The sequence below is a fragment of the Eumetopias jubatus genome, unplaced genomic scaffold (assembly GCF_037043125.1).
Source record: "Eumetopias jubatus isolate StellerSeaLion01/CBP00866 unplaced genomic scaffold, mEumJub1_p1.0 scaffold_1, whole genome shotgun sequence".
NCBI lineage: Eukaryota > Metazoa > Chordata > Mammalia > Carnivora > Otariidae > Eumetopias > Eumetopias jubatus.
The window spans coordinates 199,757,202-199,782,417 of NW_028274807.1; the positions used below are offsets into that span (position 1 = coordinate 199,757,202).

The 25,216-nt window shown below is 49.9% G+C and overlaps 4 protein-coding genes across 6 annotated transcripts in view; 3 read left to right on the forward strand and 1 right to left on the reverse strand.

The window, feature by feature from the left end:
* The first annotated feature begins 4,922 nt into the window (after positions 1 to 4,922).
* Positions 4,923 to 8,380, forward strand: NICN1 (nicolin 1, tubulin polyglutamylase complex subunit). Its single transcript, XM_028124528.2, has 6 exons — positions 4,923 to 5,137; positions 6,490 to 6,666; positions 6,916 to 7,029; positions 7,484 to 7,555; positions 7,892 to 7,996; positions 8,071 to 8,380. Exons 1-6 carry the CDS (start codon positions 5,006 to 5,008, stop codon positions 8,110 to 8,112), a joined length of 642 nt encoding a protein of 213 aa, XP_027980329.1. The 5' UTR covers positions 4,923 to 5,005; the 3' UTR covers positions 8,113 to 8,380.
* Positions 8,381 to 8,668: 288 nt separating this feature from the next.
* AMT (aminomethyltransferase) lies at positions 8,669 to 14,654 on the forward strand. The gene is made up of 9 exons (XM_028124529.2): positions 8,669 to 9,975; positions 10,077 to 10,244; positions 10,756 to 10,836; positions 11,725 to 11,856; positions 12,265 to 12,343; positions 12,648 to 12,793; positions 12,886 to 13,066; positions 13,439 to 13,594; positions 13,695 to 14,654. Exons 1-9 carry the CDS (start codon positions 9,667 to 9,669, stop codon positions 13,871 to 13,873), a joined length of 1,431 nt encoding a protein of 476 aa, XP_027980330.1. The 5' UTR covers positions 8,669 to 9,666; the 3' UTR covers positions 13,874 to 14,654.
* A 299-nt stretch (positions 14,655 to 14,953) lies between these two features.
* Positions 14,954 to 18,065, reverse strand: TCTA (T cell leukemia translocation altered). Of its 2 annotated transcripts, none has more exons than XM_088028417.1 (3): positions 17,621 to 18,065; positions 17,265 to 17,367; positions 14,954 to 16,331 (listed from the first exon to the last, which is right to left on the reverse strand). In XM_088028417.1, the coding sequence occupies exons 1-3, from the start codon at positions 17,841 to 17,843 to the stop codon at positions 16,289 to 16,291; spliced, it is 369 nt and encodes a 122-aa protein (XP_087884543.1). In that variant the 5' UTR covers positions 17,844 to 18,065; the 3' UTR covers positions 14,954 to 16,288. The 2 variants fall into 2 exon arrangements, with proteins under 2 accessions (XP_087884543.1, XP_027980333.1); XM_028124532.2 differs by having other exon boundaries at positions 17,265 to 17,319; positions 17,621 to 18,063.
* Positions 18,066 to 18,256: 191 nt separating this feature from the next.
* The window catches only part of RHOA (ras homolog family member A), a 62,829-nt gene continuing 55,869 nt past the window's right edge, over positions 18,257 to 25,216 (forward strand). Inside the window, exons 1-2 of one of the 2 annotated variants that reach the window (XM_028124530.2) lie at positions 18,258 to 18,444; positions 23,359 to 23,436. The gene's annotated coding sequence lies outside the window, so the exon portion shown is untranslated. Of the gene's footprint in view, positions 18,445 to 23,358; positions 23,437 to 25,216 lie in introns of both variants that reach the window. The other variant, XM_028124531.2, reaches the window with a different exon arrangement.

The following is a 25,216-nucleotide window of genomic DNA, read 5'->3' on the forward strand; positions in this document are numbered from 1 at the left end:
GCACCTGCACCCCAATGTTTATAGCAGCAATGTCCACAATAGCCAAACTATGGAAAGAGCCCAGATGTCCATCAACAGATGAATTGATAAAGAAGATGCAGTACACACACACACACACACACACACACACACACACACAGTGGAATATTATGCAGCCATCAGAAAGATGAAATCTTGGGCGCCTGGGCGGCTCAGACGTTAAGCGTCTGCCTTCGGCTCGGGTCATGATCCCAGGTTCCTGGGATCCAGTCCCGCATGGGGCTCCCTGCTCGGCGGGAAGCCTGCTTCTCCCTCTCCCACTCCCCCTGCTTGTGTTCCTGCTCTCGCTGTCTCTCTCTGTGTCAAATAAATAAATAAAATCTTAAAAAAAAAAAGATGAAATCTTGCCATTTGCAATGATGTGGATGGAACTAGAGGGTATTATGCTAAGCAAAATAAGTCAATCAGAGAAAGAATTATCATATGATCTCACTGATATGTGGAATTTAAGAAACAAAGCAGAGGGGCGCCTGGGTGGCTCAGTCGGTTAAGCATCTGCCTTTAGCTCAGGTCATGATCCCAGGGTCCTAGGATGGAGCCCCGCATGGGCTCCTTGCTCAGCAGGAAGCCTGCTTCTCCCTCTCCCTCTGCCTGTCACTCCCACCTGCTTGTGCTCGCTCTCTCTCTGTCAAATAAATAAATAAATAAAATCTTAAAAAAAAAAAAAAGAGCCCAGCCCTGCAGGGATCAGCCACTGACTTTAAAAAAAGAAAAAAGAAAAAAAGAAACAAAGCAGAGGATCATAGGGGAAGAGAGGAAAAAATGAAACAAGACAAAACGAGAGAGGGAAACAAACCATAAGAGACTCTTAATCATAGGAAACAAACTGAGGGTTGCTGGAGGGGAGGGAGGTGGGGGGCTGGGGTAACTGGGTGATGGACATTGGGGAGGGTACATGTTATAATGAGCACTGGGTATTATATAAGACTGATGAGTCACACCTGTACCCCTGAAACAAATAATACATTATATATTAATTGAATTTAAAAAACAAAATCCAGAGCAAAGGAAAAAACTGGCTATTTTTGTGGGGTCCCTGCAGTTTCCCTGTCTCATTAGTGTTTTGTTTTTGTTTGTTTTGTTCTGTTTTGTTTTTTACTAATGGCTGATGCAAACACAAACTTTCTGGCTCTAAGTAAGATCTGATGTTATCACCTTTTAATTCTTTTGGGTAGTTCTTTCTTTGGCCTTGGGTGGTTTCCTCATATGCAGGTACTGATTATTACTAAGCTGAAGCCTCAGGGGGAATCCCTTTAGAGATCTCTGGAGTCATGTCTCTGTGCAGCTCTGTCCAGTCTAGCTACTAGCCATCTCTCCCCAAACTCACAGTTTTGTCTCCTCAACTCAGGGAGTCTGACAAACTCCACCTAGGTGCCTCCTCATTGTATTTGGAAACTCTTTCCAGACAGTAAACTGGGACAATCATTGAGCTTACTTTCTTTGTTCTCCTCTCTTAGGGATCACTGTTCTGTGCTGCCTGATGGACAGTGTCTGAAAATGATTGCTTCATAGATTTTGTCTGGTTCTTTAGTTGGGTCGGGTGGGAGGGTAAATCTTTTCCCAATTACTCCATCTTAGCTGGAAGTAGAAGTCCCTAAAATCAAACAATATGTTCATTTGGAATGTATTTATTGAGCACCATCTATGTCCAGCATGATGTTAGGAAATGTGGGATACAAGCCAACAGAATAAATTCCTGCTTTCCTACTCCATGTAGCCCAGTGTGGGAGACAAGCTTTGGGGGAATGATTACATTAAAATGTGGAGAGCCTCTGACAAGGTACAATGATCTAACTTAGTCCAGGAGATCAAGAAAGTACTCCCTGAAAAATCAAAATCTAAACCAAGAACTGAAGAGTAGATAGGTGGTTGGTGGTAGGGTAGAAGTGATCTAATGAGTTTTCTGTGAGCAGACTAGAAGGAGAGAGTGGGCACCATTTGGGAGGAACTGGAGTGAAGGTGCAGGTTTGGGGAAGGGAACGGGTTCGTTGTTGTTTTTTTATTAAGTTGTTTTTGTTTATTTGTTTGTTTTGTAATCTCTATGCCCAACTTGAGGCTCAAATTTACAACCCCAAGATTGAGAGTCACATGCTCTTTTTTTAAAATTAATTAATTAATTAATTTTATTTTATTTATTTATTTGACAGAGAGAGACACAGGGAGAGAGGGAACACAAGTAGGGGGGATGGGAGAGGGAGAAGCAGGCTTCCCGCCGAGCAGGGAGCCCGATGTGGGGCTCCATCCCAGGACCCTGTGATCATGACCTGAGCCGAAGGTAGACGCTTAACGACTGAGCCACCCAGGCGCCCCTAGTCACATGCTCTTCTGAAGGAGCCACCCAGGTGCCCCAATAAATAAAATCTTTAAAAAAAATCATGTTTATTGAAGTATAACATAGATGCAATAAAAATGCACAAATTTTGGGCACCTGGGTGGCTCAGTTGGTTAAGCGACTGCCTTCGGCTCAGGTCATGATCCCGGAGTCCTGGGATCGAGTCCCACATCGGGCTCCCTGCTCAGCAGGGAGTCTGCTTCTCCCTCTGACCCTCTTCCCTCTCGTGCTCTCTATCTCTCATATAAATAAATAAAATCTTTAAAAAAATGCACAAATTTTGGGGCACCTAGCTGGCTCAGTCGGTAGAACATGCAATTCTTGATCTTGGGGTTGTGAGTTTGAGCCCTAGGTTGGGTGTAGAGATTACTTAAAAATAAAATCTTTTAAAAAATCCACAAATCTTAAGCATTCAGTTTAATAAATTTTGAAAATTGTCTATACAAATATAACTATCACCACAATCAAGTTAGGGATACCAGGGTGGCTCAGTCAGTTAGCATCTGCCTTCAGCTCAGGTCATGATCCCAGGGTCCTGGGATTGAGCCCCGCATCAGTCTCCTTGCTCAGCAGGGAGCCTGCTTCTCCCTCTGCCTGCCGTTCCCCCTGCTGTGCTCTCTCTCTCTCCCCCTCTCTGACAAATAAATAAATAAAATCTTTAAAAAAATTACAAATCACCACAATCAAGTTATAGAACCTTTCCATCACCCCAAAGTATTCCCTTGTACTTCTTCATAGTCAATCCCTTCCCTTCTCTCCCTGCCCCAGGAAAAACTGTTCTGATTTATATTACTATAGATTAGCTTTGCCTTTTTTAGAATTTCATGTAAGTGGAATCATACAGTATGAACTTTTTGGGGTCCGACTTTTTTTAAAAAGATTTTCTTTATTTATTTGAGAGAGAGAGAGAGAGAACAAGAGAGAGCACGAGCAGGGTGAAGGGCAGAGGGAGAAGCAGACTCGCCACCAAGCAGGGAGCCCAATGTGGGACTTGATCCCAGGACTCCAGGATCATTATCTGAGTTGAAGGCACTTAACCGACAGAGCCACCCAGGTGCCCTCAGGCCTGACTTTTTTTGCTTAACATAGTACATTTGAGATTTAGTGGTGGTGGTGCGCATACTAGCTGTTCACTCTTTTAAAAAAATTTTTTGGGGGGGGCGCCTGGGTGGCTCAGTTGTTAAGCGTCTGCCTTCGGATCAGGTTGTGACCCCGGGGTCCTGGGATTGAACCCCGCATGGGGCTCCCTGCTCCGCGGTAGGCCTGCTTCTCCCTCTCCCACTCCCCCTAGTTGTGTTCCCCCTCTCGCTGTGTCTCTGTCAAATAAATACATAAAATCTTTAATAAATAAATAAATGAATAAATAAATAAATAAATAAAATCTAAAAAATTCTTTTGGTATTCATAATATTTACCATTTTACTCATTTTAAGTGTATAAGTCAGTGACATTAAGTATATTCATAATATTGTATAATCAACACCACTATTTCCAGAATTTTTTTCATCATCCTAAACAGAAACTTTGTACCTGTTAAACACTAACTTTATTTCCCCTCACCCCCAGTCCCTGGCAACTTCTATTTTACTTTCTTTCTCTATGAATTCGCTTATTCTAAGTACCTCATGTAAATGGAATCATAACACAATGTTCCTTCATGATCTGTTTTCTTTTTTCACTTAGCATGATATATTCAGTGTTCACACTAAAGCATTTATCAGTTTCATTCATCTTGAAGGCTGAGTAATTCCATTGTATGTATATACCACCATTTGTTTACCCACTCATATGTTGATAGATACTTGGATTTGCTCATTTTTTTTTTTATTGCTAAGCAGTATTCCATTGTATGGATACACCACAATTAGTTTATTTGTTCATCTCATGGACATTTGGATTATTTCCTATTTCTGGCTATTAAGAACAGTCCTTGAGCGGGCCTATGCATTCATTTCTCTTGGGTAAATACTTAGGAGTACAATGGCCGGATCACATTGTAGGCATGAATTTAGTTTTTAAAGAAATGCCAAGCTTCTTCAAAATGGTTGGAAATTATCAATGGACCACTCCACATCCTGGTCAGTCTTTAATTTTAGCCTCTTCCTTGGGGTTGTGGGAGTTCTGATTAGAATGTCCCTGATAAATAATCGTATTAAGCATCTTTTCGTGGGTTTATTCGCTATTTATACTCTTTTGTGACTTATCTGTTCAAATCCTTTGTCCATAAAAAAAGGGGGGGTTCATACCTATTTTTGGAATTAATGTCTGCCGGGCACTATGCTCATTAGTGCTCAGGGCTTTATCTGCTTTAACTAACCGCCGCCCCGCACAGCGGTAGTAACGGAGCAAGATTGGCTGGCGGAGAAGGGTCGGGATCGCTCAGATACCGAAGGGTTCGGACGTTTCTGGGCAGGGCCCACAGCTCTTGAAGGCTCCCGCCATGATTGGCTGAAAGAGCACTTCCTCAGGCACTTCCGACTCCCGGCCAGCCCAGAGCATCAGTAATTGGCTGAGCTGGCCCAGCGCGAGTCTTTCCGGGAGTTGTAGTTCTTGGAGCTCTGCTGGGGACGCCGGGAAGGACCAGTGGTCAGAGGCCAGGAGCGGCAGTTGGGCTTGGTCGAGGCTGCTGACGCTATGTCCCGCGTGTCGGTGCCCTGCCATGTGAAAGGCACGGTGGCCCTGCAGGTGGGCGACGTGCGAACCTCCCAAGGCCGGCCTGGTGTGCTGGTCATCGATGTCACCTTCCCCAGCGTCGCGCCCTTCGAGGTGAGCAAGCCCCGTGGGCGCGACCGGGGCTCCTGGGCGGGGCTGACCTGGGAACTCGGGCGTGTCCCAGGCATTTAATCTTTTACCGAAAGACTCTGCAGCGTCCTCGCCCTTGCAAATCAGTTAACCATTCATTTATTACTTCAGTAAACACATATTTACTAGAATGCAGTTTTCTGTCCTGTTCTCTTCAACGACTCTCCCCGATGTCCAGGACAGCGCAGGCGTAGAAGTGCCAAGATAGTAGGGTGATGCTGGAAATACAATTGTGAACCAAACAGAGGTGAAAGGTCATTTTGTTCCTGGCCACTGGGCTGGGGATCATTAGACAATGAGTTACCCCCAAACCTGCCTCCTGCCCATTCTCTACAGTCCCTGCTGGAGGTCAGGATCATCCCAATGGCGCCAATCTCCAGTTGCCCGTCCACATCTGCGGGCAGAGTGACTGACACTACAAGACCTCAGCACAGAGAACAAAGTCCACTTTCTGATGGCTTGGCATTTAGAGCCACTCTGTGCCCTGCCTGCCTTTTGACCCCATGCACTTTGTCCCATAGTATGTGGTCCTCTGCCAAGCTGTTCCTTACCATAAGCTGGGAAACTTCATTAAAGGGCCCAACCCTGTAAATACTGATTCATTAGGTCTGGGGTGGAGCCTGTACATTTATATTAAAAACAAAAAAACAAAAAACAAACCTTATTTGGGTGATTCTGATGAGTGTCCAGTGATGAGAACTACTGTAGCCATGCTGAATCTCTGCTGTTTCATCCTTTGGTGCCCCTATGCTTATGATAATTTTTTTTTTTTAAGATTTTTATTTATTTATTTGACAGAGAGCGAGAGAGACAGTGAGAGAGGGAACACAAGCAGGGGGAGTGGGAGAGGGAGAAGCAGGCTTCCCACGGAGCAGGGAGCCTGATGCAGGGCTCCATCCCGGGACCCTGGGATCATGACCTGAGCCGAAGGCAGATGCTTAACGACTGAGCCACCCAGGCGCCCCTGCTTGTGATACTTTTACACTCTCTCTGTCCCAGTCCACTTGGTGAACTCCTCCTTCTTGAGGCCTCACTTGTACATTTTCTGCCTTCTCCAGAGTTAAGGTTCTGGCAGCATCTTAGACTTGTGAAAAAGATCTGTGGTCATGGTTTATTTGCATGACCTGCTCATTTGGACTGTGAGCTCTTCTAGGAAAGTGAAATTGTCTTTGGGCCCCGGTGGATGCTTGTTGAAATTGCTAGATTGGTAGATGAGTACCTTCCTAAGGGGAGGAGGAGATGGTACATGGTACATTTGAGCCTCTCAGGCCTCGGGCCTGGGTTTGATTTATTATGGTGGGTTGTGTGTGCTCTAGTTACAGGAGATCATGTTTAAGAATTACTACACAGCCTTTCTGAGCATCCGTGTTCGCCAGCACAGCTCACCGCACACACCGGCCAAGTGGGTGACTTGCCTGCGGGACTACTGCCTCATGCCCGACCCGCACAGTGAGGAGGGAGCCCAGGAGTATGTATCGTTGTTCAAGCACCAGGTCAGAGGGGACTCAGCATGGCTAGGGAAGTCCAGATGAGGGCTCTCAGGGGGCCTGGGGATTGGACCAGGATATCTGGAGGGAAGAGGGGAGGTAAGGCTGGCCTGGGCTTGTACCTTGGAGGGATTACTGTTCTTTCCTTCCTAAAGGCCTGGGGAGGCAGTGTTTTGGGTCACTGCTGATTGGGTGGCTCTTGGGCAGTGAGCTAGGACCTCGCTGGGTCCTTGTGTGTGTGTGTATCTATGTCAGATGCTGTGTGACATGGCCAGAGTACTGGAGCTGCGCCTGATTCTGCGACAGCCATCACCACTGTGGGTGTCTTTCACAGTGGAGGAACTGCAGATTTACCAGCAGGGACCAAAGGTAAGTGGCCAGCTCAGGGCTGTTGGTTGGCCCTTTCTCTAGGAGGCTCTTAGCTATGGCTAGGAGAGCTGGGTGTGGGGCTGGGAGTGGATGGTAGGACTCAGAAGGAAACTAGCCAGGAGGGAATGTTGGAAGCTAAGGGTGAGCGGTGAGGTCATGTCCTCATATCCCCTGACCTTTGAGGCCACCTGCCTCTCTCAGAGCTTGAGCCTTCAAGTGCTGGGAGATGCTTCTGTTCCTTGTGTTCCTGGGGCCTTCTGCATAGCAGAAGAGCTTAGGTAGTTTCTAAGCTCTTAGATAGTCTGACTGCCCCTTAGACCTCATGGACCCCTGAACAGGGCCTTCTCAGTGTTTGAAGCTCAGGTGCCCTTCTCTTTTCTCTGAGGACCTTGGAATCTGGTCCTAGGGCTTTTCCACTCTGCCTCCTTCAGGGCTGTATGCCTTTGCTTTGCAGAGTCCCTCCATGACCTTCCCCAAGTGGCTCTCCCACCCAGTGCCTTGTGAGCAGCCTGCTCCCCTCATTGAGGTAAGCCCTCATCGTGAGTCAGAACCATGTGTGAAAAGCTCTTGTGTCCAGCACAGGCCCAGGTGGGCCTCTTTCTACAAGAATTTGGGGCTGGACCCAGGGCCCTTTGTTCACTTTGTGCAATCTTCCTCTTGGGTGGTCCTTGGGATTTGAGGCATATCTGAATGGGGCTGGGCTGCCTCCTGCACATCGGGCCCCAACCTCATGTTTTGCAAGTCATCTGGGAATGTTACTGGTCTCAGTTGGAGGGCCCCATAGCCCAACTTGGTCTCCCTGGAGCTTTAAGGGCACTGCTGGGGAGATACCCATGGCCACTGACCCCTCCTTCTGGAGCAGGGTCTCCCAGACCCCAGCAGGGTATCCTCTGAGGTGCAGCAGATGTGGGCGCTGACAGAGATGATCCGGGCCAGTCACACCTCCACAAGGATCGGCCGCTTTGATGTGAGTGATTGCTTCCCTCTGCTTTGCTCCCTTTGCCCTGAGCGGGTCAGATCTGATGGTCTTTTGTTTTGCAGGTGGATGGCTGTTACGACCTGAACTTGCTCTCCTACACTTGAACTGTGGCTGTTAGCCAAGATGTTGGCCTTCCGTGCCCACCCAGACCCGGTTTGGGCCACCAGAGGCTGGAGTGCTTTCCCTGTGCATTCCGAGTGTTGCCTGCATGCTCACTGGGTCTGGGCCACGTTCACAGATTCAAGATTCCTGAGGGCTCACTGTGTTGCTTCAGCATGAGCTCTCGGCAGGGGTGTACTCTGCCCTCATCCGACTGTAACCCAAAACTCCTTTTCCTAACCCTAAAAACATTTCAGTTCTACATACTAAGAATCCCCTTGTGCCCTCTGCTCCTTCTGCCAAAATGCACATTTCAGACTCCTGCCTGCTCCTTCACCCTGAGTGCAGTGGGTTGGGGTGACCTACTAAACCTGCTCTAGCTGTTGCTAGAAGGCTGCTGTAGCCATTGCACTCATGTAGTTTGGAAGCTTGAGGGAAAAACAGGAGCCCATTTCTTCCTTCTGCGCCCTCTAGTGGTCTTCTTTCCCTTTGTGTTATGCCCCTAAGAAGAAATTTCCTGTCTTAACTCCTGCTGCCTGCCTAGGGAGCAAAGCTGGGGATTTGGGCAGCCTGAACCCCTTGGTCCCTGAGCTCGCTCCTGGATGTGTGTTCAAATGGGTCTGCCCATCCAGCCTGGGCAGGTGCCTCCGGCAAGGCCAGGGTGCGAGAATGAGTTCCAGGACCTTTGTGCCCAATGCACGTTCTTGTCCATTTTCCCAGCTGCCCCCTTCCAAGAGTCATGCTCAGTGTGATGAAACATCAGCCTTGGTAGGGTGTGGGTCCAGGTGAGCGCTCTCAGAGAGGCTGAGGTCTGGTACAACCCCAGGCCTGCTGCTGAATAAGGCAGGCTGCTCTTATGAGAAAGTCTTCCTTTTCCGTTTTTTCCTGGCCTTGCCCCCCCTGCCCCGGGGCTATGATGCAGCAGTACTGTAACTCGTGCTAGACCTGGAAAACTGGACCTCTGTGGGGCTCAACAGCTTTCTGGAAGGTCAGCCCCCTGTGGTGGCCACCCTCTGCTCGTACCAGAGTTCTTGCAGGTGTTGCCCGCATGGTCATTTACTTCGCCCCATTCGGCTTCTGTTAAGAGGGTAATGACCACAATCCTGTACTCAGGGAGTAGCAGCCCTCAGAGTGTGAAAGAGAGAATGTGTGTGTGTAAGAGAGTGGGGGGAGGTCCCTGGGGCGGTGGTGGGGACTGTGCTTCATTCATACCCAGCACAGGGCCTAGTGGGCAGCAAGATCAATAAATACTTGTGGAAAGCAAGACTACTGGCTACCTGTGTCCTCCCAGTGGGAAAGCCGGAGACCCTCACTAGAAGCCAGATTACTGATGTGCTCCGCCTGCCAGGCCGGCTCCACCCTCCTGCGTCTTCTCCACCCCCTCCCCTCCTCCCACGTGACCCTACACTCCTGATGTCCTGAATGCGCAATTCAGGCCTTTTGGCCCTTTATAGAACTTTGACCTTCTGGAGGCAGGGCAGTCAGCAAGGGGAGGTCTAGCCCCTAGCTCTGTCTCAGAGCAGCTTAACTGGTTTGGACTGCCTAATCGGCCCTGGAAGATGAACTGGAAGTGCCTGGGGCTGTTTCCCTACAGATTGGAGTCACTGCACACTGAAAGCCCCGCCTGCCCTTGGGGCTGCCTGCCTTTGGGGCTGCCCGCCCCTTCTGATCCCCTTTGTGGGAGAGAGACCTGTCCAAGCAGAGCCAGGACTACATCTCCCAGCGTGCCTGGCAGAGTGGTGGCCTCTGTGTGCCGGCTGCACCGGTTGCGGGCAACAATGCAGCGGGCAGTGAGCATGGTGGCCCATCTGGGCTTGCAGCTGCGGGTGCTCCCGTCGGCCCTGGGCCGTCTGTTCAGTTGTGCACAGGTGGGATCGAGGGTTCCGGGGCATTGTGCCAGTTTTGGAGGTAGGGGAGGGAGGAGGGTGGAGGCCGGGACACTGGTGGCCCTGAACCTGGCCACCCGCAGGACGTGCTCCGCAGGACACCACTCTATGACTTCCACCTGGCTCATGGCGGGAAGATGGTGGCGTTTGCAGGCTGGAGTCTGCCTGTGCAGTACCGGGACAGCCACGTGGACTCACACCTGCACACACGCCGGCACTGCTCGCTCTTTGACGTGTCCCACATGCTGCAGGTGAGCCAGGGGAGCACGCCAGCTGCCCGATCAGGGCTTCCTCCCCGTCTACAGTGGTGCAACCCTTGGCTTTGTGGGGAGCTGGATTCCAAGGGCCACCATCCTCGCAGAAGAGGTAGGTCCCCGGTGTCATAGACTATGGCCCCCAGGAAATGAACTCAGGGGGTCTCTTGGTTGTCTCCTCTTCAATCTCTTCAGCCTGCTCCCACTCAGTGGTGTGTGCCTCTGTGTCCTGGGTTCCCCAGGGCTGGCGCCCATTCCCATCGACTCTCCTGGGTGTTGGTTTGGAAAAGGCGGTATTTCAGGATGGTGCTGGGCCCTTTCAAGTTCCCTAACCTCCCCCACTGCACTCTCTCTGTAGTGGCGGAGGTGGGGGAATCGGAAGGTGGGGCTCTGCCATCTGCAGAATCAAAGGACTTCTCAGGCATTTTGGCTGAGTCGGACCGGATTGTGAACAGCAGGGAGGGTGCCTCCTTGCCCAGTGGCCTGAGGTTTTTGATCTCTTTCCCAGACCAAGATACTTGGTTGTGATCGGGTGAAGCTGATGGAGAGTCTAGTGGTTGGAGATATTGCAGAGCTAAGGCCAAACCAGGTGGGTCCCTCTTCTCTCGTATTTCTGCTCAGTGGGTGTTCTTAGTCTTAAGCCAGGAAATGGGAGGGGTGGGGGCGCAGCCAAGGCTCAGACACAGCATCTCAGGGCTTGCAGTCTTGGGGGATGGGGTCCCTGAGTCATGTCCAGATGTCCAGTTGTCTGCAGGGAGGGGGCTTATTCCGTCCTTAACCACATCAGGCTGGAAAGCCAGAAACCCAGGTTTATGTCCTGTTTTGTGACCTTCCATGCTGTCAGACCCCTTGCAATGCAAAGGTAGTCCCTAATCCAGCAGCCTCATCATCACCAAGAGCTTGTTAGGAATACACTCTCAGGCCCTGCTCCAGACCTGCTGAATCAGAACCTGCGTTTTAACAAGATCCCCAGGTGATTCATGTGATCTCGCAACCTCAGGCTGTGTCCATCCGGTGGGGAGGCTGTGAGGCCAGCCTCACGGTATTTTGGAGTATTGCTGTGGCACTCATGGGATCACCAGGAAGGACTTTGAAGTCTCTGCCTTGGGGTTTGGGGCATGGACTGAGTTGTCTCAGGTCTGGGTGGGATGAAGCAAGTCCTAGATGTCCTGGATTAAGTGTGAAGTGGGGCTATCAGTACTGAGTGGGGAGAAGTGCAGAGGCCCCACCAGGTCAGGGAGGTCTCCCAAGATGGGGAAGGGGAAAAAAACTTTTCTCAGTGCATGAGGATCAAAAACCCTGGGCTGGGCAGGGGCCTGGGCTTACCTAGCCTTGCTCCTTGCTCCTCCTCCCCTCCCAGCCCTTTGCCTGAAGGTTCATGAATTTGTGGTGGCTGAGTGGGCCAGGGGTGTGTCTGACTTATTCTTGACCTGAGCCTCCTGGACCTGGAGGCAAAGATGTTCCACTTTGGCACTAGGGGACACTGTCGCTGTTTACCAATGAGGCTGGAGGCATCTTAGATGACTTGATTGTGACCAACACCTCTGAGGGGTACCTGTATGTGGTGTCCAACGCTGGCTGCTGGGACAAGGATGTGGCTCTCATGCAGGTATGGCTCCTCTGTGTTCTAGGTAACCTGTCTTCTTTGCTCACAGAGCAGCATCCTTGTTGTCCAGGACAGACCTGGCAGGGACAAGGGGCTCAGACAATGGGTCTTTGAGTGAGTGAACAGCAGGCCAGAGTGGGCCCTCCATGGAGAATGCCAGGTTTCAGTGATGGGGGGAGTAGGGAAGGTGAGACTGGCCCCGGTTCCCAAGCATCCTCTGGTGAAGGTGCAGGCTGGAGCCTGATGTGAACACTGGCAGACCTGGGCTTGGGTCATTCTTACCGCTTAGTTATATGACCTTGTAAGATGGAACCCAGCCTACTCTGCCTTTGCTCTTCAGCTCTCAGCCCGCAGTAGGTGCTCAGTAAGTGGTCCCAGAAGCTCATGTGGTGTTTCTGTCTTTCCTTTCAGGACAAGGTCAGGGAGCTTCAGAACATGGGCAGTGACGTGAGCCTGGAGGTGGTAGATAATGCCTTGCTAGCCCTGCAAGGTGAGCAGGCCAGGCTAGGGTTGGAGCCGACCTTTGCCTTGCTGGCTTTTTTGACTGCTCAGCACAGGGGCCATTCCAGGAGGGAGGTGTGGATGGTGTCATATTTGTGTGCCATAATTCTGAGTTTGCAGTTAGGCCCTCCCTCCACCTGCTACAAGGCTCAGGGCCTGTGGGCGAGAGCATCTCTCCGACCTGCAGAGTAGGACTTGCTCAGGGCTTATTCTGGCCCCTGAGTAGGGGCTGTGGTCCAGCTTTGAGGGGAAACTGGGACCTGGACACTGGGTCACTGGCTTCCTGGGCCTAGGCCCCACTGCGGCGCAGGTTTTGCAGGCTGGTGTGGCAGATGACCTGAGGAAATTGCCCTTCATGACCAGTGCTGTGATGGAGGTGTTTGGTGTGTCCGGCTGCCGTGTGACCCGCTGTGGCTACACAGGGGAGGACGGTGTGGAGGTATGTCAAGATGTCAAAAAGTGGGTGTAGGGTAGTGTAGGGCACAGGACTCTGGAGCCAGTTGCCCGCCTGCTCTCTGGTGTCGCATGTAGATCTCGGTGCCGGCGGCAGCAGCAGTCCACCTGGCAACAGCTCTGCTGGAAAACCCAGAAGTGAAGCTGGCGGGGCTGGCGGCCCGGGACAGCCTGCGCCTGGAGGCAGGCCTCTGCCTGTATGGGAGTGACATCGATGAACACACCACACCTGTAGAAAGCAGCCTCAGCTGGACATTGGGTGAGTTGGGCTAGCACTCAGGGATAGAATCCCGAAGACTGGAGTGGCCAGCCCATGACTACTCCCAAGGCTGTGTACCCTGGAGCAAGTGACTCAGCCTCCCTAAGCCTCCTTTCCCTGAAGGTTTGATTGTGGCTTTGCCCATTAGACGCTGAGGATCTTCAGCAGGCTGAGGTGGGCAGCACAGCCTCTAAGACCTGGGGACGGGACATGGGTGGCTGACTGCATTGCAGGGGAGAAATGGGGCTTGGGGGAACCTGAGCAAAGGGCCCTCACTGCTGGATGGATGTTACTTGGGGTCCTTGTAACTAGGACCTCCTGTGGCCAGGGGTCTTATGGACTGTGGCTTAATCCTGGTGTGTCATGCTTCAGGGAAGCGCCGCCGAGCTGCCATGGATTTCCCTGGAGCCTCAATCATTGTTGCCCAGCTGAAGGGCAAGGTGCAGCGGAGACGTGTGGGATTAATGTGCGAGGGGGCACCGATGCGGGCGCACAGTCCCATCCTGAATATGGAGGGCACTGTGATTGGTAGGTGGACCAGAAAAGTTGGAGAGCCCTTGTCCCTTCCCCAGGAAGGTGGGCATCAGACTGGCATGGTGATGCTGACATATGGCCTCTGCTCACACAGGTTCTGTGACCAGTGGCTGCCCCTCTCCCTGCCTGAAGAAGAATGTGGCCATGGGTTATGTGCCCTGTGAGTACAGTCGGCCAGGTACCCCACTGCTGGTAGAGGTGCGGCGGAAGCAGCAAATGGCTGTGGTCAGCAAGATGCCTTTTGTGACCACAAATTACTATACCCTCAAGTGAAAGTGGCTTGGGACAGGGCCCTTCCCATCCAGGAGACTGGACCTGAGGGCATTCTACAAGGGCTAGTCAGGAAGCTGAGACCGAATACATTGGGGGTAGGTGGCTAGGGTGGAGGTTGGTTCTGGTTGTCTGGTTGAGGGGGGCCCATACCACCTGTTCCCACCCGCCTCCTGTGCCTCTCTAACTTTAAGACCCCATTTCGGAGCAAGGGACCAGCTCATGCAATGTCAGCCTGTGGTCCCATGGACCCCATTCTTGTCTGCCTGCCGGAGGGCTGTGGGAAGCTTTAGTTCTGGCTTCTGTCCCTTACACTCCGCCAGGTGCGGGCTGTGGAGCAGAGGCTCACATTTAGGGAGGGGATAAGGCCTGCCCAGCCTACCTCACCATGGTTTCTCACACTGCAAGGGGCTTATTACCTTGGGTCATGCCAGCCATCTCCTTCAGTTTACTTTCCATGAATGCAGACTGGGGCCTCTCCCTGGATAGGAATGATTCCTGACTCACCGAGGGCTGGCCCTGTAGGGCTGCTGTGCCTGTGTAAACTCGGAGACAGCTGAGGAGGCACAGACTCACTCTTCCACATTACCAAGTTAGCCCAGCCTGCTGCCCAGTAGTAAACCATGCCAGGCTCACCACCTGTCCTGAGCCCCAGGGCTGTTGTAGGACAGGCGGGGCCTTCTCCTGGACTTGATTTACCCTGGCTGCCCTTTGCCCCTGGGGCCCATTACTGGACTCCACTGACTTCTAAAAAAACATTAAACGAGCTTCCTTTTCTTCTTGATTGCCAGTGTCTAGCTTCATTGTCCTTTGTCCACATGGTTCCTGGGGTGCCAGCCCAATGTCTGCTTGCCTGGCCTCTGAGGCAGGCTCAGAGTGGGTTCCCCCTGAGAGGGGCAGGTCTATAAAAACTAATGATAGTGCCCCTCCCTGTCAGGCACTCACCACTGCTCCTCTAGGAAGCTGGTATCACCTCTCCACCTCTGCAAGTCGTTGCATTCTGGGCACTGAGGGGCAATGTTCCCTCTCCAGTCTCCCCTGTGCATGCACACCCTTGTCCTATCTCAATAATCACACAGCTGATGCACTTCCATGTTTAATAAGCTACATCCTCAGTTGAACCTGGGGTGAAACGTGAGACCCTGGTTCTGCGGGGTGGTGTCGATGGGCAGGGCTGGGGCTACAAAACTGTCATCCTACCAGCCAGAAGGTAGCTCCGGAGGAAGTCCACGTCCATCAGTTCAGTGTGGTCCTACTTCCAGTGCACCTCTGCTGCCAAGGTGGCCAGCCAAAGGCTGCTAGATGGAAATGTGACCTCTAATAGAGCAAGCAGGTGGCGGGACACTGAGGTAGCTGGTGGCACAGCAGAAGCAGGTAGGAGTATGGCCTTGGGAGGCAGTTCTAGCGGTATGCTGCTTTCAGAAACTGCATGTGCCACCCACACCTTTGTAAGCTCCCCCGGCCCACAGTGTAGGTGGCAGGCCCATGGCTCTTCCCGTTTGACAGTTCTCGGGGGGCTGAGATGGTGCTAGTGGGGAGACAGTGGCCTCTTAGGATGAGGCTCCTGTGGCTTCGGGTCAAGATGGGAAGTGATGAAGCTGCAGGGCGTGGTGGGATAGGGCAACTCCTCACTAACTGCTTAGTGTCTCCCTGTGAGGGGCAGGGTATAACCCCATGGGCACTTAAAAATGGTGGGGGTGGAAGGCCACCCCCCAGGGCTCAGCCTCTTTCAGGCACCTGGCTTCCCAACAAGAAGGACTGAGAGAAGTACGAATGAGTTGATATCCGGGAAAAGACCATTTCCATAGCCTGACTCACACCTGGAAAGCTCTGGATGGGCCAGGGAGGTGGGTGTTTGGTGCCAGCTCCCCCGTGCCTTACACTTGAATGGGCCAGCTAAGTAACTACACAGTGTAAGGCCATGTCCAGTCCAGAATTCCCTGGCTCCTTGCCAACAAAGCAAAAACAAATTCAAGAAACCTAGAGCTTAGGGGAAAACAGGCTTCCCTTACAAATCCCAGAGCTGGTCAACCTTAAGTTTCCTCTCAGGACAAATTTCTATGGGGTCACATCCCAGGGGGATGGGAAGAGGGACAGGAAAAAGCCAAGGCAGAAAATGGACTGTTGGCCTCTCCAACCCAGAGGCTTCTGAGCTGACCCCTAAGAGAGGAGGGAGGAGCATGCCTTCTCCTTAAGGCACCCAGATCAGGGTAGAGGCAAACTTTACTGGCCCAATGCCTGGAGCTGATGGAGGCAAGGCCAAGCACAGTGGAAGCCCAGGCCTGCAAGCACTGGGGTAATCCCTGCCCCCAACCCTGACCTCCCTGCCGTTGTCTCTGGGGTCTGAGCAGCAGCAGAACCCCGTGTGGGAACCAGCAGACCCGGTGATGTCCCTGGAGATCCCTCTGCTGCCTTCCCTTATTCTCTGTGGGTTTTGAGAGGTTCATTTGCTGTTGTTTCCCTAAAAGTGATGGAGAGAAGAGAGGGATTATTCCACAGGCAGTCTAATAGTCCCTGATTGGCTCTCTAGCCCTTTAGGAGCTGAGGTGGGCTCAGTAAGGCCACACTACAACCTAGATCTCTCTACTGAGTTCCCACGGCCCACACTGGGTCCCCCACCTGTCTCTTGCCAACACGTTCTTCCTCCTGGTTCCTTGCCTTATCACGGTGTTGCTGTCTTTCCCCAGTTGCCCAGGACCTGGGCAGTGGCAAGCCTCCTAACTGGCCTCTTGCCTTCTCTATTGGACCCCTTTATCTTCTTGCCATGAAGCAGGCAGTTACAAAGACAAGTTAGATCAGGCCATAGCCTTGCTGAGTCCTTCAACAGCTTCCTGCCCTCACCCCCTGCTCTACTGCCCCTTCCCTTTTATTTTTTTTTAGTTTTGTTCTGTTTTTGTTTGTTTTTTGCTGCCCTCCCTTTTAAATGTCTGGCTCCCCCTGTAAACAGGGCCTGGGTTGTCCTTGTTCTCTGGACTTAGTGTGGCCCCGTCATATGGTAGGAGCTCAGAGATTAGTTGAACAAATGCTCTGATTAGTGATTTGGTTTTACAGATGAGGAGGCTGACCCTGATGAGGCCAGTCAGTGCAGTAAGGACAGAGGCTCCTATCTTCCTAATTGAGGGGCTTGCAGTACAGTGGAACCCAAGAGACTTGCCATTTCATCTCTGAAATCACCACCAGCCTCACAGGTTGCTGAACAGCCTATTGATGGGCTGTTCAGAAACTGGTGTCACTTGAAGCCTGAGCTCTACTTGCAAGCCTTGGAGCTTGCTGCAAAGGCCACTAAACTGGTGGACTCGTGCCCTAAGAATTTCCTGCCCCTGTCCCTGTTCCTAGCACAGGTGTGTCCTCTGCCTGCCAAGCATGAGGTTGCCATGGGCACAGATTTACTCACCAAGAAGTGAAATGCGTGGAGCCATCAGGTGTGGATCCATTCTGGCCGCCCAGACCTGGGGGCAGGAACATATCCAAAGCTGCAGCAGGCTGAGGGTGGGGATCTGAGCAGGTATCAGCCCAGTGGTGTTGTCTGGTGGTCTCATGGGGGCCCTAAAGGGACTAGTAGTGTCTGATAGAGGTTCAAGGGAACAGTTAAAATGTGATGGGTGGACCGGGGTTTCTGGCATGAAATGGTATGTTGGCATGGGCCAGGGCACAGCGTTAAGTTGTGATAAGGTTCTCAGGGGACCAGTGGTAGTCTAGGGTGTTCTGGGGAGCCCAATGGTACAGTCCGGTGGGGGTGGGGAGCCTCACCTGGGCGGTGATACAGCCCTGTCACCGTGCTCCCGTAGAACCCCCACGCCAGCTGGATGCCCAGGAGACTTAACACCAACCACAGTAGCAGCAGCTTGAAGAGGGTCACGCGCATGTCCTGCGCCTCCCACTCCCGCAGGAACTCGCTGCCTAGAGTGCCCAGCGCGCCCAGCACCGTGGTCGGTAGAGCCTGCAAGGACTGCCCAGACCAAGGCTCCGCCATGACTGGCCCATGCCCCACCCCGAGGACTGTCACCGTAGTCCCCACAGCGCAGGCGTCTGGTCTTCCGGGCCCAGGCCCATTAGTGCGCACGCGTAAGCCAGGCAACGTGAGCCTACTTCGCTTGCGCGAAGAGTTGGCAGTTTGGGGCGGAGAAATAAAACCGCGCACGCGCACTAGCCCCACCCTGCTTGCTTAAAGGATGAGTGAGCGGAGGAGCATAAAATAGCAACCAGGTCTTTTATAGCCCCGGAGTTCCCGTGATGCCCCACGCAGCTGCAGTGATTGGTTAAGCGCCTTGCTTTTAGGGCGTGGACGCGCTCCTGAGCAATCGTGGCTGAGCTGTGGGTGCGCGCGCGCGCGCGGGACCGCGACTGGGGCTGGCTCGAGCCCGCTGGCACACGGGGGCGCGCACGTCGCTCCCCGCCCTCCCGCCGCCGACCGCCCTCGCTCGCTCGCGCTCCCCGCCCGCCGCCCGCCGTTCTTCGTCGGTTCTCTCGTTAGTCTGCTGCCGTCTCCTCAGCCACCCGCCCGTCTCCGAGCTTGCGACTCGCGGACAGGCGTCCTCGGCGCAGAGAGGCCGGACTGCGAGTCGTCGCCTGAGGTGAGCGAGAGGGTTCCCTCCTGGCGCTGCGGCGCCCCGGGCCCGCCCGCCCTCCCGGCACTCTTCCGGCCGCCCGCCCGCCGCCCCGCCGCGGCCGCGCCCCACCTGCTGCTCTCAGCCGGCTGCCCCTGGGCCCCGGCCCCGGCCCCTGCCCCTGCCTCCTGGCCCGGGCCCCGCTCCCCAAAGCGGCGGCCCCGCCCGCGCAGTCCCCGGAAGCGCGCCCCGCGGCCTCCCGCGCCCCTTCCCCCGCCCGGCCAGGCCTGGTGGAGCCCAAGCCGCCCGCCCGCGGTCCCCGGCTCTTCCTCTCTCACTGCTGTGCCGGGCAGGGCGGGGGCTTCGAGCCGGGCCCGGCGACCGCGCAGTGCAGCCGGCCCCGGCGAAGCGCGCGTGGCTGTCGAGAGTTGAAATGGGAAAGAAACTCTTTACAACTCCATCTTGGCTTTTACATTGAATATGAAACATGAATCACCGTTTTATACAGGGTGAAGTCCAGTTATGTTTTGGGTAGATTTTCTTTTTAAATGCAGTATTCTCGGAGGTTGTGTAAGTTAAGTAGTGTTGAAATCTTACGAGTTAGGATTCTTGGGTATTGGAAAGGGAATTTTCCAGTTGAAAACATTTTTTTTCATGATTTAAACTGTGTTGCATTGAAATAGAACATTAATTTGGAATTTTGCTTAGTCTAAGTTACTGCCTTGATAGGAATCACCTAAACAGCTGTCCTTAGTTACCGATTGAACCCAGTTAACAAGCCGTCTTTATTAAATAGCACTGTTTGCTCGCAAATCGATTTGGTCAAAACAATGTTTAGTTTATGGTGTAAAATTGGCATCCTTTTTGCCTCAGAGTTGGTTTCACTGTGTTTTTTAATGGTCCTGATTTAAAATTTTTACCAATATTGGTGACTTGTTTGTTTCTTTTTGTGTTTGTAAGTTTGTCTTTGAAGTAAATGTTTCTTGCAGGTGTGCAGTCGGATTATAGTCCACCCTCCCAGATCTGAAGGGAAAAAATACTTTAAAAAAATTCTTAAAAATGTTATATGTGGCGGGAATTTTTCAGTCACTTAGTGTCAGATACCCAGATGTATAATATGTATATACCATTGCATGATTGTCACTTTAGATATGGCTAAGTTGGTATATCTTAGTATCTTCGATACTGGTTCGAGCATTGGGCGCAAGTGACCTGAAAGTACAAGACTAATTCCTAATCGTGAAGGATAATTTACTTAAAGATCTCTTTTGATAAATTGTCTGGAGAGTAGTTCCATCTACTTTTGTAGAGCAGTGGTGGCTCTTGGGGACCTAACAAAATAGAAGAAAACTTGCTTTAAGTCAGAGTCTAGTGCTAGAGTTATGGCTTCTGTTCTCATAAAAATCTGTACTGGAGGGAAGAAGAGAATAGGAATCCACCAACTTTTTCATAGATCAAGAATTTTAGACCCAAAAGGAATCTTCAGGACTTATATGGTCCAACCCCATTCGCAGATGAGGAAACTGAGTCCCAGAGGCTTATGTAAATTTCCTAAGGTCATTTTTCTAGTTAGGTGCAGGCCAGAACTGTTTTCTCTTTAAGGTATTCTCCTTGTACTTTAAAACAGCTTGTTTAGAGTTAGGTAAAATTCAGGACTTATTTCCATTTTATATATGTTGTGAGAATCTGAAAAATTCATTTTCTAAACAAATTTCAGTTCTCCATGAAACCGAATGGTTCTGCAGCACTTGATTGAAATATATAAATGAATATATAGGGTCCCTGGTTGGCTTAATTTTAGCTTTAGGTGTTTGGTGTTTTGTTTTGTTTTTAAGATTTATTTATCCATTTAGGGAGAGTGAGTGAGTGTGGGAAGGGGTGGAGGGAGAGAGGAGAGAGAAACCTAGCAGACTCCTCCCTGAGCTCCAGGCTGACTCGGGGCACGATCCCACGACCCTGAGATCATGATTGAGCCGAAACCAAGAGTCAGATACTTAACTGACTGCACTGGCCAGGGGTCCCTGGGTGTTTGGGTCTTCTTGAGGAAACAACTTCTTCCAAAGGGAGGCCCAGACTCCCCTGTTCCAAATCCAACATAATTAGGTCAGGCTGAGATGTTATCATGTGACTGAGGGCTCTTCTGCCTATTGATTTGAGGTGGGATGGAGAGAAACATGTATCAAGTCAACAATTCCCTGTGTATATGTGTGTGTGGTGGTAGTTTGTTGGAATGTTCTCCTAGTCCTGATTCTTATTAGGAGAGTTGAAAACAGGTAGATCTTGAGGTGTTTCCTGTCCACGGAGTAGAGTTCAAGCAGTGATAGGAGGAGTTGCCACTTTGGGACTTCTTAGTTGTCCTAGAGCTGAGAGATTTATGTTAACTCTGTCAGAAGAAAGACTGATATTTCAACTTTTTTTTTTAAGATTTTATTTACTTGATAGAGCGAGAGAGCACAAGCAGGGGGAACAGTAGAGGGAGAGGGAGAAGCACGTTCCCTGACAAGCAAGGAACCCGATGCGGGGCTCGATCCCGGGACCCTGGGATCCTGACCTGAGCCGAAGGCAGATGCTTAACCAGCTGAACCACCCAGGTGCCCCGATATTTCAACTTCTAAGAGAACTAATTTGGGCTTGCTGAGCTTCTATAGACAGAACTTTGGGTTTAATTGCACTAGTGATAGTGATAAATGGTACATAATCACTGGATTTTAATCACATATATTTGTACTTGTAAAAGGTACCTAAAAGTTATTTTCCTTCCTCTACCACTTAATCTTTTATCCCTGGCCAGTGGAACTTAATTTGCCTGCACCTACACTTTAACGTAACTAAATTTTATTTTTTCTTTAAAGATTTTATTTATTTATTTGAGAGAAAGAGAGAGAGAGAGAGAGAGCACATGAGAGAGGGGAGGGTCAGAGGGAGAAGCAGACTCCCTGCCAAGCAGGGAGCCCGATGCGGGACTCGATCCCGGGACTCCAGGATCATGACCTGAGCCGAAGGCAGTCGCTTAACCAACACTTTAACGTAACTAAATTTTATTTTTTCTTTAAAGATTTTATTTATTTATTTGAGAGAAAGAGAGAGAGAGAGAGCACATGAGAGAGGGGAGGGTCAGAGGGAGAAGCAGACTCCCTGCCAAGCAGGGAGCTCGATGCGGGACTCGATCCCGGGACTCCAGGATCATGACCTGAGCCGAAGGCAGTTGCTTAACCAACCACCCAGGCGCCCCAACGTAACTAAATTTTAAACATGTGTTAACGTGTCTTACCATATGTGCTCTTTGGGGATATGCTCGCTGTTAAGTACTTACGAGATTAATAAATTAAAATTTCCAAGACAGTTTAAAGTTAGTAATTACTGTAAAATTCCTATTTCAAGTGTTTCTATTTCAAATGACTCATTTTTAATCTGTGGTGCTGTAGTATTAAGTGAAGGCCTTGTATACTCATAATTATGGTAGTCATGTGACAGAAAATCAGATACGCATTGACGCTGCTCATTCTGGGTGTTGGTCTGAATTTATTGGCACTTCCTCCAGATGATCCTGGTTAACATTTTATAGTTAATAATGGTCAAAATATGAGATATATTCTGTTACATTGCAGCCAATTTGCAGTTTGTCCCAAATTGAGCTTTTTTTTTTTTAATGAAGAGGGTGGGTAAAGTAAATATGTTTAAGCATGTTTATAATAGTGTTTTACTGTTCATGTGAAGGGAAAGAGAAGAACATAAGCAACCAAAATGTTTGGAGTGGAGTAAAGGGAGAAGTGGAAGGTAAAATGAAATTAGAGAGGTGGGTAGGGACCAAATTCTGTAGGGCCATTAGGATATGGGAAGTTCTTTGGGTTTGTTCTGAAATGATAAATCGTTAGATTTTTTTAGATTTTTAAAGATTTTATTTATTTATTTGAGAGCGAGAGCACGCAAGCCGGGGGTGGGGGTGGGCGGCAGGGAGAGGGAGAAGCAGGCTCCCCGCTGAGCAGAGAGCCCAACGAGATGCAGGGCTTGATTCCAGGACCCTAGGATCATGACCTGAGCCTAAGGCAGATGTTTAACTGACTGAGCCACCCAGGCGCCCCTTGTTAGGTGTTTGTTAGCAGGAGAATGATATGATCTGATATTAAACAACAAGAATCATTCTCCAAGAGTAGGAGTAGATCTGAGTCCATTCTGACTTCAAATAGTTAATATATATGTATATATAATATTTATCTATTTGTTAGCACAAGCAGAGGGAGCAGCAGGCAGAGGGAGAAGCAGACTCCTTGCTGAGCAAGGGGCCTTATGTGGGACTTGGTCCCAGGATGCTGGGATCATGACCTGAGCTGAAGGCAGACGCTTAACCAACTGAGCCACCCAGGCATCCCAGTAGTAAACTAATATCATTTCTGACAAAAATATCAGAAAGATTTCCAAATATTATTTTCCTTGATGTAATGACTTCACTCTGATTTTTTGAAGCCATTGATTTTCGGACAGTTGCCTTTCAGCCTGTAATTTCTCTGTAATGCCATATTAAGAATGTGTAATTAGATAAAGCAAGTTATTCAAATGTTCATAGTAGTCTAGGTGGTAGGATTAGAGGTGTTCATTCTAAGATTCTTTTAACTTTGCTATGTGTTTGAGAACTTTTATAATAAAATGGAAAAATAATTTAGGATTCATTTGCTTTTGATTTTTGCTTTTAAAAGGACAATATTATAATCACAAGATAATGTTGATTTGTGAGCATTTTGTTAACTGAAGAAAGCTAGGACTTGTATAAATGTGATTGATTTGGTGGAGTATCAATCAAAAATTAAATTCTACACTTTTTCCCTCTCTTGGATCCTAAATTACTTCACAGAACTTTGAGCAAGGCCTGTTTACATCCTATGTTTTGTTTTTTTTCCTTGTAAATCAATAGACATAATTCCTGATATTTTTATATTTTTATAGTGCCCTTCATCTGAGAAGTTCAAGGCACTTGTAGAACTTCTGCCACACAGGCCGTGGGTCTTGCAGCACATTTGTAAGGTATGTAAATAGAAACCTCTTCATTTACGTCCCTTTTCCCGTGGAAAACAGATTATTATATATTAACGTTAAGTTCTAGGGAAATGCGAGTGCATTACTGTTAATGATTCTCTTCACCAATCTTGAATTCTTTATCTTATTCCATAGCTTTTCTCTCTGATCTTATTTTCTTATCTCTCCATAAGGTACTCTTCTAACTTCCTTTTTTACTTCTAAGTGATCTTTCTTTTTTTCTTTTTTAGAGATGGGGGAGGAGGGGTAAAGGGAGAGAGAAAACCCCAAGCAGGCTCCACGCCCAGCACAGAGCCTGACAACAAGTCTTTTTTTTTTTTTTTTTTTTAATTCATTCGCGACACAGAGATAGAGAATATGAGCAGGGAGAGAAGCAGGCCCCCTGCTGAGCAGGGAGCCCGATGCGGGGCTCGATCCCAGGACCCTGGGATCATGACCCGAGCTGAAGGCAGACACCTAACCATCTGAGCCACTCAGGTGCCCCCTGACACAAGTTTTGATCCCACAACCCCAAGACAATGACCTGAGCCGAAACCAGGAGTCAGACACTCAACCAACTGAGCCACCCAGGCACCCTAAGATATTTCTTTTTTTCTTATTTATTTATTTGTCGGGGAGGGGGTCAGAGAGAGCACAAGCAGGGGAGTGGCAGGCAGAGGGAGAAGTAGGCTCCCCACTGAGGAAGGAGCCCAATGAGGGACTTGATCCCAGGACCCTAGGATCATGACCTGAGCTGAAGGCACACACTTAATTGCTTAACCCAGGCCTCCCCAGGTGTTTCTTTTTTAGATGAGGATATATTTCCTAAGGAGATGAACTCCCTGTGTTACACACATACTCTTTTACTTCTGGGCCATTCCCGTCTTACTCCTTCTGTTTTTCATCTTTTAAGTTTTCATTTTTTGATAGTTTGGTTATCATACAGTTTATCTAGAGCTTGTGCTTCGGGTATATCTATTTATCAATAGCAGATGAGCCAGCTAGAGAATGAAGATCAGAGGACAAGCTTCCCTCTTACCAGAGGGGTCAGAGACCTACTGCTTTAGTTGGGAGCAGTTTTTTTTTTTTTTTTAAAGATTTTATTTATTTATTCATGAGAGACAGAGGAGGAGAGAGAGAGAGAGAGAGAAGCAGAGGGAGAAGCAGGCTCCCAAGGAGCAGGGAGCCTGATGCGGGACTCGATCCCAGGACCCCGGGATCATGACCTGAGCCGAAGGCAGACACTTAACCATCTGAGCCACCCAGGCGCCCTAGTTGGGAGCAATGTTAACAGCTGGTATAATAGCCCATCCAGGGGCTGTTTAGATATTTAAACTAATTACAAATAAAGGAAATAGTATCTTTTTTTTAACTTATTTTTTAAAGATTTTTTTTATTTGTCAGAGAGCAGGGGGGAGCGGCGGGCAGAGGAAGAAGCAGGTTCCCTGCTAAGCAAGGAGCCCGATGCGGGACTCGATCCCAGGACCCCGGGATCATGACCTGAGCCAAAGGCAGATGCTTAACTGACTGAGCCACCTAGGTGTTCTGGAAATAGAAATACCTTAATAGATACCATGATAAATATCTTGGTCTGGTACTTTTTGATCAGGTTTCCTTGTTCTCTTTGGGTCTGAGGGAACTCTGTATGGAGAAGCGACCTGTGAAGAGGATGAATATTTTTTGGTGAGATGGGCTACCTGGCAGTGAGGGCATAAAATGGTTGGTTGGCTTTGAACTCCTCCTTGGCATGGTAAGAAGAATGACCAAGCTGGGTTGTAGTTTTGTCATT